This window comes from Poecilia mexicana, unplaced genomic scaffold, assembly GCF_051168715.1.
Source record: "Poecilia mexicana isolate PSO_F unplaced genomic scaffold, ASM5116871v1 scaffold_10, whole genome shotgun sequence".
Lineage (NCBI taxonomy): Eukaryota > Metazoa > Chordata > Actinopteri > Cyprinodontiformes > Poeciliidae > Poecilia > Poecilia mexicana.
The window spans coordinates 21,075,383-21,086,969 of NW_028263379.1; the positions used below are offsets into that span (position 1 = coordinate 21,075,383).

At 39.9% G+C, this 11,587-nt stretch overlaps 1 protein-coding gene across 2 annotated transcripts; it reads left to right on the plus strand.

Moving 5' to 3' along the window:
- Window positions 1-1,066: 1,066 nt before the first annotated feature.
- slc34a1b (solute carrier family 34 member 1b) lies at window positions 1,067-11,335 on the plus strand. Of its 2 annotated transcripts, none has more exons than XM_088009633.1 (11): window positions 1,067-1,705; window positions 2,081-2,261; window positions 2,545-2,688; window positions 5,107-5,218; window positions 5,693-5,888; window positions 6,937-7,032; window positions 7,103-7,169; window positions 7,286-7,453; window positions 7,696-7,812; window positions 9,701-9,825; window positions 9,962-11,335. In XM_088009633.1, the coding sequence occupies exons 1-11, from the start codon at window positions 1,574-1,576 to the stop codon at window positions 10,565-10,567; spliced, it is 1,944 nt and encodes a 647-aa protein (XP_087865759.1). In that variant the 5' UTR covers window positions 1,067-1,573; the 3' UTR covers window positions 10,568-11,335. The 2 variants fall into 2 exon arrangements, with proteins under 2 accessions (XP_087865759.1, XP_014825283.2); XM_014969797.2 differs by having other exon boundaries at window positions 1,569-1,745; window positions 2,115-2,261.
- Window positions 11,336-11,587: the final 252 nt, after the last annotated feature.

The following is an 11,587-nucleotide window of genomic DNA, read 5'->3' on the forward strand; positions in this document are numbered from 1 at the left end:
CGAGAAATGCTGGTCTCCACTGATTTCTTTTTACTGCTGCAGGTGGCTGATAAACACATTCACTCTCATCTGTTTCCTCTGCAGTGGTGCCATCCTGTGATTTTAATTACTTGAGCATCTTTACACGGCTCTCAGAGTGCCACATGTTTCCTCCCTCCTCAGCTGCAGAGCCCTGTGGACGGGGCACAGGTCTCACTCACCGTGGAAACATTCAAGCCTTTTTCCAGTTTTACATACACTCATCATGGACAAGAAGACCATAATATACTTCCATGGTGGAAGGATTTTTGGCTTTAGTTATTTATCAGATTTACTTTCACGTAGTGAACGATGGAAAACAAGTGCCCACCTTTTATAAACCTCTAATGTGAGAACCTGGGTCTGGAAATGACATCGAACCAAACCATGTTAACTGAAGTTGTCAACGATATCGCTACCTGGTGTTAGCAATTCGAGCTGATAATGTTTGTGTTTGTGTTCAAACACTGTAGCAACATGTTTACTAAAGGTGGTTGTAATGTTTTGAAGATGTCTGAATGATTTAATGAGAAATAAACCAGCAGGGGTGCAAATAGACAGTTTTTGGCTGCCTGTGTAAGGAAGCAGCCATGTTGGATTTTGATGTTGGCGAAACCTTCAGCTTCCACCAACCTTTATGTAATTTTCTCCAACTTCACTGAAGGGAATATTATCTTCTGACTAAAATGGAAAACTGATTTGTACCACCTACTTCAACCAATTGAGCTGAGCACCGATAATGCTTTGTTCATAATTTTTGATTTTGACAAAACTCATAAATATTTCTATGCTTGATATTGTATTGTTTGATCATCATAGCTAACAGCAAGCAATCCTTGTCCTGTGTGACCATAAAAACTTTCTCCAGCATTTAGTAGATCCACGTGGCAGCTGTAAAATTTATGTTTGCTCAAAGGTATCAGTTTTGGAGCAGGAGCTTCATTCCTGGTAGCATGCTCCCAGTTTATGTTGATGTTAAACTTTCTTCACTGTGGACAATAACAATGGTGCTCCAGTATTTTCCAGTTGTCATTGTGTCAAGGATTTGTGGCTCTTGGTTGTTCCTGAAGATTTAAACCTGTTTTCTTTCATGCAACGATTACAGTCCTTTTGGATGTTCCTGCTGGACAATGGTCCCCAAAAACACACGTTAGCTAGCTGTGGAAACACGCCAGGAAGTCACGCAGGTTAACATCAATGTCCAGCCACAAAAGTGGTGATGGCTGCAAACGTGTGTCATCAAGATGCAAATTACTGTCTGTATTTAAGGATGTATGTTTAATTTTGACCATGTCTGGATTGAAAGAAAAAAAAATTATAAATTAAAACCTGTGTATAAATTACTGTTCCCAAAAATCACTTGAAATGCAATTTGTTTACTTTCCTTCTGGGAAAAAAGAATGGTTAAAATAATAATAAAACAACTCTAAACTGAAGACAACGTCCATGTTCATAGTGAGTGTGTATATGATTCTGATTGGTACATATTTTTGAAAAGCTTTAATGTCACCACTAGGAACCTAAATGTGATCTCCGTGTTCCCTCAGGCTTGAACATGCACGCGGCTCAGCTTTCCTCCCTGCCCAAACTCTCTCTGGAGGAGGACAGGGAGTCTGGCATCGGATCCACTCTTGACCTCACTGGCAGCTCTGAGTGCTACAATGAACGTCCCAATCGCCTCCCGACTGTACTGTCGATAAACACAGGCAGTGAACACAGAGAAAAAGGTATAGGCATCAAGAGGAGATCAACACTTTCATCTCTTGGTGTGGAGGCTGGTTTGATTTCCTTAGAAAGGGGAATGCTTGTAGATAAGGAACATGTACAAGACAGAGGGAAAATGCCAATGGGATTTTCTGTCTCCCCGGTAACTCAGCTTCACTGTGTATGTTGTACATTTGAAAGCCTGGTTCTCATACAAGTACTACATTTTTATATTCAGGAGCCAGATTTCACATGAAAAGGAGATGCGCAAGCTTGAAACTTGCATTTTGTCTGTTTTTTTTTTTTCTTCTTATGGGTAAAATAGGTCAGTCTTAAGCTATTTATGCCCTGATGCAAGTCTAAACCTTTCCCTTGCTCTTTGTTTCCAACAGAAAACTCTCCGCACACCACAGCTTTGAGTCCAGGCAAGATCAAGCAGCGTCTTATCAATCTATCAAAGTTCCCTCTCCTTTTCATCCTCCTCTTCCTCTTCATTTGCTCGTTGGACACGCTGAGCTCTGCCTTCCAGTTAGCAGGGGGTAAGTATAGCCCTCGCTGCGGGCTGACTGTGACTCAGCTAGCTGATGTGTGACAAAAGAGTGACTCAGTGAGGGACAATTCACCGTCCTACTGTATCATTTACTGCCAAGCCATCATCTGGTGACCTTCTTGAGGAAGAAGAGGAAATAAGCAGTGCGAGTGTTGCACAGCTCCCATATGTCATTCCTCAGAGTAATCAATTTTGTGTTTTTTTGTTGTTGTTTTTTTTTGTCTGTGTTTGTATCTTTCCCCTCTGTGTACGTGGGTGGGATATTTAACCAGGTAAAGTGGCGGGGGACATTTTCCAGGACAATGTCGTGCTGTCCAACCCCGTGGCAGGACTGGTGGTGGGGATCCTGGTCACCGTCCTCGTTCAGAGCTCGTCCACCTCCACCTCCATTGTTGTCAGTCTGGTGGCCTCGGGATGTGAGTAGGCGCACAAAAACCTGTGTAAATGTTTGTGTGTCGGAAGACGAGCTGGTTTAAACTGAAAAATAAGATTTTGAAATGGAGGGAACAGAGAAAGATAACCGGCCTGGTGTGTATATATATATATATATATATATATATATATATATTAATATATTACGTGTTTACTTTGCATGCATACATATTACAATAAATGGACCAATATTCATACAGCAAAGAACCCTGGGAATTGGAAACTTCCTTTGTACACTTTCGACAATAGAGCTTCTCAGAAATCGACTTCGAAACCCAACTGACTGCAGGCGACGCATTACGTTGTCTGATTTGCTATTGGCATAGATAATGGAATCTAGATTAATTTAGCGAAATCAGCCCGCATTAAAATATGTATGAGGTGAAAGAGGTAGATTAGATTCTGTTCACATTTATATGAATGCAGTGCTACAAGTAGGTGTTAAGCAGATGCAGAGCCAATTACATTTTCTATCTTGAAAAATAACCGAGGACATAAACTGGCAAGTAAATCTCTATTTTCTCAATCACTTGAACATTTTTAGCACCTTTATTAAACTTTGATTAGCTTTGATCAAATCTGTCTGAGTTGAAGCTGTGTGAGTGTAAGAGCATTAACTGCATACCTGTACCAAACTTTCTGATTATTTACATAGGTTCACACTAAGAAATGTTTTCTAACAAATCCAGTAACCTTATACAGAGAAAAAAAACTCAGAGAAAAAAAAAAAAGATGTGAGAATTGGTCTGATAGCAGAAACTAATTTCTACCAGTCAACATAGGTTTACGAAACATTTATAGTTATGTGTTTTTCTTGCAAGTTTGGACATAATGAACATTTACAATGAATTCTAACAATGCTGAGGAAACAATGTAAATAAACTATAATAATAATAAAAGAAAAACAGAATGGATTTAAAAAAAAAATTATCTCATATATATTTTCTGTAATGAAAAAGCGAGGTTTACCTTTTTTAAACCTTAGATATTTAGTTTGGTGTTTTCTTGACTATTGAAGTGAAAGTGAATAGCAAGGTAAGAGAGGTTTAAAGATGTCTCTAAAGGATTTGAAATCAGTCATCCCTCTGTTTGGAAAATAGTTCACAAGTGGAGGACATTCAAAACAGCTGTCAAAAGAACACGGGTTTGGCTGTCAAAGCAAATCCACCCTGAAAGAAAACGGCCAAATACTAAAAGTCTCCAAAATCAATAAAATGTCATAACAGGACCTCCAGCAGGCTCTCCGCTGTTGAACGTAGCAGCTGGAAGTGCAACTCCTGTATGATGACAACGAAACAACAGGAGACAAGAGGGAGGAATAAAATTCTCCTCTCTGTGAAAGACATGAAGTCCAGGTAAAAGTTTGTCAGGGTGGACGAAGATAAAGACCAAGGATTTCAGAACTTTTTGAAGGATGTTATTTGGAGTGTGTGGGCATCAAAACTAACGCAGAACAGACACACCTGAAATATGCTGGTGGCAGCATCATGCAGCCCACCCTGGAAGTAAACCTGTTGGAGGTTACAAATGACCCGGCCGTAGATTGGCCTTGCAGCTGGAGTGATTTGCATCAAGATATATATCCATGGCCTAGTTAAAGTCCAGACCTAAATCAATTTAAAAATCTGAAAACTGTTGCTCACTCATGTCTCCAACCAAGCATTTGAGTAGAAGTGCAAAGCTGCAGAGATATATATATATAAAAAAACAGACTTACTGATGTAAATACAGCAAAAAGTATTGCATCAATACTGCCTGCCTCAATTTTATTATTAAAAAGCCTTTGAAAAAAGTACTAAATTTATAGATTTTCTACTGCATCACAAAAATATAGTATTTTGTGTCGGTCTACTACTTACAGTCCCCAAAAGATATGTTGCTTGTGGTTACAAGGTGAGAGAATGTGAAAAAGTGGCTCTGCATGATGTCAGGTCGCACTATGCCAACTGTGAGTTTTCTCTCTTTCATTCAGTCCAGGGTTTCTTGCTCTCAGGCTCCACATTCAGTCTGTAAAAATCAGTGACATCACGCTACAGAAGTTGGCTCTCTGCCCCTTTTAAAAGATAGAAAAAAAAAATAATAATAAATAAGATTGCTGATAATGACCAAACTTAGAGGATGTGTGCCTGCATGAAGTGTGTCCCCTCTGTTCTGTTTAAAGATGCTCTCCGCATTAACCTCTCCCATAAAGCTGCCTCCTCTCACTTGGAAATCACTGCCATCTCTCATCACCATTAAAGTAGTGGGTCATGTATCGCATAATTATTGCTGCCGTAAATGGCTCCCCTTGATAACTTGGACGTTTCGCGGCAAAACCTGTTGTGCGTGTGTGAGGCGCTGCGTCGTAATGACCTTGACGCAGATCGTGACAAAACCTCTATTCTGTCTCCCCTCTCTCGCAGTGTTGAAAGTGAAGTTGGCCGTTCCAGTCATCATGGGCACGAATATCGGAACCTCTGTCACAAACACCATCGTAGCCATGATGCAGGCCGCAGAGAGAAACGAGTTTCAACGGTGAGTGAGCAAACGCAGTGAGTCAAAGAGTGAAGGAAACACAAGGAGCAGGGAGGAGGAAACTGAAAAAAGACAAGTAATGATTATATTAGGGGGGTATAAAGGAGAAAACTGCCCGGACGAAAGCAGAGGAGGTGGAAGAGGAAGCGCTGGCAGCTGCTTGCTGCGTTATAAGCTCCATTTCAGTGGGAAAGTGACAATGATGGCATGCATCCAGTCTAATTCTACCCCGGCAAAAAAATCTGCTATGAAATGATAACATGCCGAACAGATGGCGTATTATTTTATCTGCATGATTAAATAATTATTTATGCCAACATTTTGCAATAAACAACGTCACAGTCAAAACAGACATGCTTCTGTAAAAAAAAAAAAAAAAAAAATCAGATTAACAAGCTATTGTTCAAAGTGAGATGGTCAGCCTGATGCTGGGTGACCTTGGTGAGCAGAGTTAATGACTGCGACCCTCGGCAGGGCCTTCGCCGGAGCAACAGTCCACGACTGCTTCAACTGGCTGTCGGTGCTGGTGCTGTTGCCCTTGGAGGTGGCGAGCGGGGTCATTACCCATCTGTCCCAGTGGCTGGTCAGTGTCTTCAGACTGCAGCCTGGGGAGGAAGCACCTGAGCTGCTGAAGGTCATCACTGAGCCGGTCACCAAGCTCATTATACAGGTAAAAAAAAAAAAACCTTCGCTTGCTCGCGTTTGCAAATATCCTGTCCAATAAACAGTTGGTGCCACGTCGTCCTTCATTAGTTGAGTGTTTTTGTGTTTGTTTTTTTTGCAAAAAGTGTTGAGATATTAAGAGGACGAAAGTAGGGAACATCCTGATGCTCACAAATAAGCATCAGGATGTTCTTCACTCAGTGGTAGCTGTAATAGATCACCAGAGAAATGGAGCGCAGAGAGATGACTGTTAAAGACATCGTTCTTTGGTAAAATGATTGTCTTTTTTTTTTTTGTCTCGCTATATCGTTACACATTACTAACAGAAAAACCTTTCAACACGTCACTCATTGCAGGATGAAAATTTGGTTTGCGGGTTTATACCAAATTTTCTACACCAAAATCTCAAACGAAATTTACCTGAGTTCCCCCCTGTTTTTCTGCAAATACATGGAATATAAAATCATATAGAATCATATGATTCTCTACCCAGGGCAGCACACAATAGGGGGGCAGCACAAACCCTCATTGGAGCCAGGATGAGTCTGTGATGCACATCATTATACTCTCTGTTCTGCTCCAGTTTATTCTGATTTTCTTTTTATCTTTTCTGTGTTTAAACTCAAACTTCCAACGCACTTTGACAATCAATTCACAAGTGATAAAGTACGACTGTAACAGGTTTTTCCAGACAGGAATTTGCTCTTATTTTATTTAATTTTTTTAAGTATTGAATAGTTGTACCAAATAACCATTTAAATAAATCTTTTCTGTCTAGATTGGACTTTGTTAGATCAATGTTTAGTATCCCACACTAACATACATATTCCAAATTTTGGAGTTAACTGTTGGATATTCCCAAAGAGGAAAACTGTTTCATCAAAAAGATGGTGATACTTACCTAGCAGACACATCAACGTTTTCATTGACAGCAACATGAACTCAAACTGACTTCTTAAAGCAGTAGATGTTATAAAAAAAATTTTTTTCCCATTCTTTAACCTTACTGCCCTGAAATGTGCTGAAAAAAAAAAAAAGTATCCTTTTCCCATCAGCTGGACAAATGTGTGATCACAGGGATCGCCATGGGAGATGAGGTCCTGAGGAACCGGAGCCTGGTGAAACAGTGGTGCCGGGCCGACACAGCCTTGGTAATGACTAGTTTGATACACTCTGTGGTTTAAGTGTGGCTTTCGTAAAGCTCCGTCTTTCTTTCTGCAGTCTGCTGCCAATAAAAGTGCTGAAGACTGTGGTCTCGGCTCTCACTTATCCTCAACACATGTCAAGTGTGGGTTTGTAGTTTTGCTGTAACACATTATTATTTATTTAATATATATCTATATATGAAAATGAAATTCAGGACAATAAAACACCCTAAAGTTTGTGGGATCCGTCTCTTTGCAGGCCGACATTTGTTTGCTTCTACAGAACTGTCAGACCTCACGGTGGGGCTAATTCTCCTAGCAGCCTCTCTGGCCGTCCTCTGCACATGTCTGCTGCTTCTGGTCAAGCTGCTCAATTCTCTGCTTCAAGGTCAAATGGCAAAGGTCATCCATAAAGTCATTAATACAGGTGGGCTCACTCTGCAGGCTTTCATATGTTGCTGTATTCATGCTGTTAATGGAAAAAACAATGACATTTTTCTAACGATACAAGGTAGATTGGGTTTTCTATTCCAGTTTGGCTTCATTGTTGATCTATAGGCTGTGTTAACCTACAGGCAGATTTGAGTGTAACTCATCCTTTAGAAGATTGCAACTCTTGACGGCTGTAATTTTTTGTGCATTTAATTTTTCTCGCTTTTCTGCGGCCAGACCTGCCACATCCATTCGGATGGCTGTCGGGGTACATCGCCATGTCTGTAGGCGCCGGGGTTACGTTTGTCGTCCAGAGCAGCTCCGTCTTCACCTCAGCTATGACTCCTCTAGTTGGTGAGCTTTATTTGCATGCTCTTATCAAGGGGACATCAAATTAATGTATCTTCCTTTGTGAACTGGAATGACTTTGCATTACAAATAGAAGAAAATGCAACGTCTATGTCAGTTCAAGATGCTGAAGTCGCTCTCAATCACCCCCGAGGTTACTTTTGCATAAATTTACTGGGAATGTAAAATGATAGAAATTATGGAAACGGACGTGTGATGTGCTTAGCAACGCAGGACTTAAAGTGAGACGTCTGCACATCATGAATCAGAAATGAATAAATGCGAAAAGAAATGGCAGATACTTATTTAAAGGCTAATAATCAAAAACCCTTTGTATTTTTTTGTTGTTGTTGTTGCTGCGATTACATAAAGCACACTCAGAAGGATATGGTTTTATAATTTAGTGGAAGCATGGGAAATGAATTTGGAGCGTCAGATAAGAAATGCAGCAAATTTCCATGTGATGCAATAAAAAAACGACATGAGAGAGCACCTAAGCAGGCTTTTTTAGACGGTGTGGGCTGGAATAACATCACATCTACACCAAACTCCTATTTACTTTCTGAAGAGCTCAGCAAACCGAGACCCACACCACACCTTTTATATTATGTACCACTGACATACGCAATAATTTTACCACTCATCCAGCAAAAAAAATGTTTTTATGAGGTCAAATCTGTCCGAAATATATGTTTTTCACTCTTATTCTTCCTGCTAACTCTGTTTTTTCTTTTGCCCTGCTGCATATGTGCTCCTAACCCATAAGATATTAGAGCATATGATATGTTTTCATATTCCTCCCACGTAGACCTCAAAACTGGAGCTACCCTGCCCCCAAGCGAAGCTGTTTTTGACTAAAATTGTTCACAGTTACATCAAGGCTGGTTTGTACACTGAGTCAAGATTATTATATCTCTTTAATCTCTATCTTTATTATTATTATTATTATTATTATTATTATTATTATTATTATTTTTTTTTTTTTTTTTTTAAATACATCTTCTTTTCCTACTCAGCATTTTCTTTACAACTTGCAAAAATATAGTAATTAATTAAAGAACCTATACTCTTACAACTTTTTGAGCATGTACTCCATTATGAAATCGTCTCCCCTGTAAGAGACAAAAAACAATGTAGCACACCTTTGATCTATTAAAAGATTAAATAGGTAGAACATCAACAACATAAAGGCACAGAGGTTCCTAAAGTAATTTGGATTTGAAGTATATACTGAAATATAACAGCCCATAAACTGAGCTTTTGCTTCCAAGGCCAAAGCTTCCTGTACATATATATACATTTTAACGCCATGGCCTCTAAAAGGACATTTAAAGCAATAAATTGCCAACATACAGGTTTATTGTTTTTACTACCTGTGAAATATGTAGTTATTTTTGAGAAAGAAAATATCAGATTTTTTTTTTTTATTTTATTTTATGTTTGATTTGTAGATAAATATAAACACATATGACTGCATACATCCGCTGACAGAGTCTGATGAAATCTGCAAGAGCACCTTTCATCAGCAGCGCAGTCTGCGGACGGCTAAAGGAACCATATAAAATCAGTGATGACTGAGTCATCAGCCTGCAACACAGTGATAAATATGAGATCAGAATAATCCCCACATCCAACAGAGGTAATTAACCAAGCATAAAATGAAAAGGCAAAAAGAATAAGAAGATACAGCTTTTAATACAAACATAGATTTCTGCTTGTCCTGCATATTGGATTTCAGATCCCAGTGAAATCACTGTCTAACGCGATGCGGAATTATGTAATAAAACCGAACGGGCAAATGAAGAGCAATGAGGCATCACTGACACAATTTCTGCGGTGTTTTTTATTTTTTTATTTTTTCTGTCTTTACATGTTTTATTGTCCTATCTGGTAGGAATTGGTGTCATCAGTCTGGAGCGGGCCTATCCGCTCACACTGGGCTCCAACATCGGCACCACTGCCACCGCCTTACTGGCAGCTCTGGCCAGTCCTGGGAACAAGATAGTAGCTTCCATCCAGGTTCGCTTCTGTTTTATTAGAGACAACTAAACAAAACAAAAATTATACGACCGTAGGATTTTATTTCACATGTATGTAAAGAAAGAGGAAACGTCTGGTCCCTTGCTTTTCAACTGTTTGCCTTTATTCCACCTAGATTGCTCTGTGTCACCTCCTCTTCAACGTTTTTGGCATCCTGCTGTGGTATCCTGTTCCGTTCATGCGTCTGCCCATCAGGATGGCTTACGTTCTGGGGGAACGCACGGCCAAATACCGCTGGTTTGCCATCCTGTACCTTCTCTTGTGTTTCCTGCTCCTTCCATCCCTGGTGCTGGGCCTTTCCCTGGCTGGCTGGCAGGTGATGGCTGGAGTTGGGGGTCCGTTTTTGGGCATCACTCTCTTCATTGCTGTAGTAAATACGATGCAGGCTCACAGCCCCCGGCATCTGCCCACCAAACTCCGAACCTGGGACTTCCTGCCCAAGTGGATGCACTCTCTCAAACCTCTTGACCGCTTGATAACGAAGGCAACTGTCTGCTGCAGTTTCACTTGCGAGGCAGGTCAGAACGAAGAGAAGGAGGACGAAGAGCCGATCTCACCGCACGCAACGTCTGTCAGAACACAGGACGAGTCCGGTTCGTCCCAGAGGAAAGAACAGCTGGCTTATAATAACCCGGTTCTGGACTGCTTGGAAGAGATCAGACCAGGTGTGCCGGTTTTCAAATTAAAAGGCTTGGAGAGGTGCAACAGTACTCCACTGTAGTTGGACTAAGAACAAACTGCATTTTGTACTGTCCTTTGGAAATCTCGAATTTGTAACAAACAAGGAGGAACAATAGAAGCTTTCTTTTTTTTCTGAAGTCAAACAATAGTCAGTATGAAATGTTATCTTGCCTCAGCTTGTTTCAGCTGTGATATATTTAAAAGGTGGAGTCTTCAATCTATTCAAATGCAGATTATTATGTTTAAATGTCCACTTCAGTCGTGAAGCTGTCAAGAATATTAGGCTCTCCCGGCCCATTGTGATCAATCTAAATTTAGCCAGAACTGGCCATTTCAGTGGCCCTAACAAATTTTTCAACCACATTTAGACATCAAGAGGCATATTTCAACCATATTAAACTGTTATTTAGACAGATGCTAAAGTTGCCTTTTCTATGCTTTCTCAGCATGTTTAGGAGGATTAAAGCCATCAAAAATATCCAATATGACAAATATCTGTAAAAGATTTTTCAGATTATATTTATTTGCTGAATAATTGATGTGCAGTTTCTCTCACTTGCTATAGGGGGCGACACTTACCGATAGGGTGTAGGGTGTCCTAACTTTCCCCCCCTGAAGAAAACACATTTGTGTTTATCTTACGATGAAACAAATGAGTAAAACATTATAATCTTTTACCTTTTAATTATAGCGATTTTTTTTTTCAGAGATGATTTAAGATTAGAAACAGAAATGTCAACATTTCTCAATAAAGAACTGAGTACTTAGGCACTGTCCGTTTTCATGATCAAATAAAACACAACTTGAAATGAACAAAATTTTTTGCAATGATTCAAATTCTGTTTTATTTGTTTTATAGACCTGAAATGTTACAAAGATTTCCTCTCAATTAGTACGTGCGACAACAGCGAAGGAACACTATTTTTTCCGTTAATTTAGGAGCCTCTATGGATTTAATTTGAGAGGTGAGAGACATGCAAGTTCAAAGAGACAGAAGTGACATCCATCAAAGGGTGATGAGGCCAGGATGCAAATTAGGGACGGCTGCAAAAAAGATCTT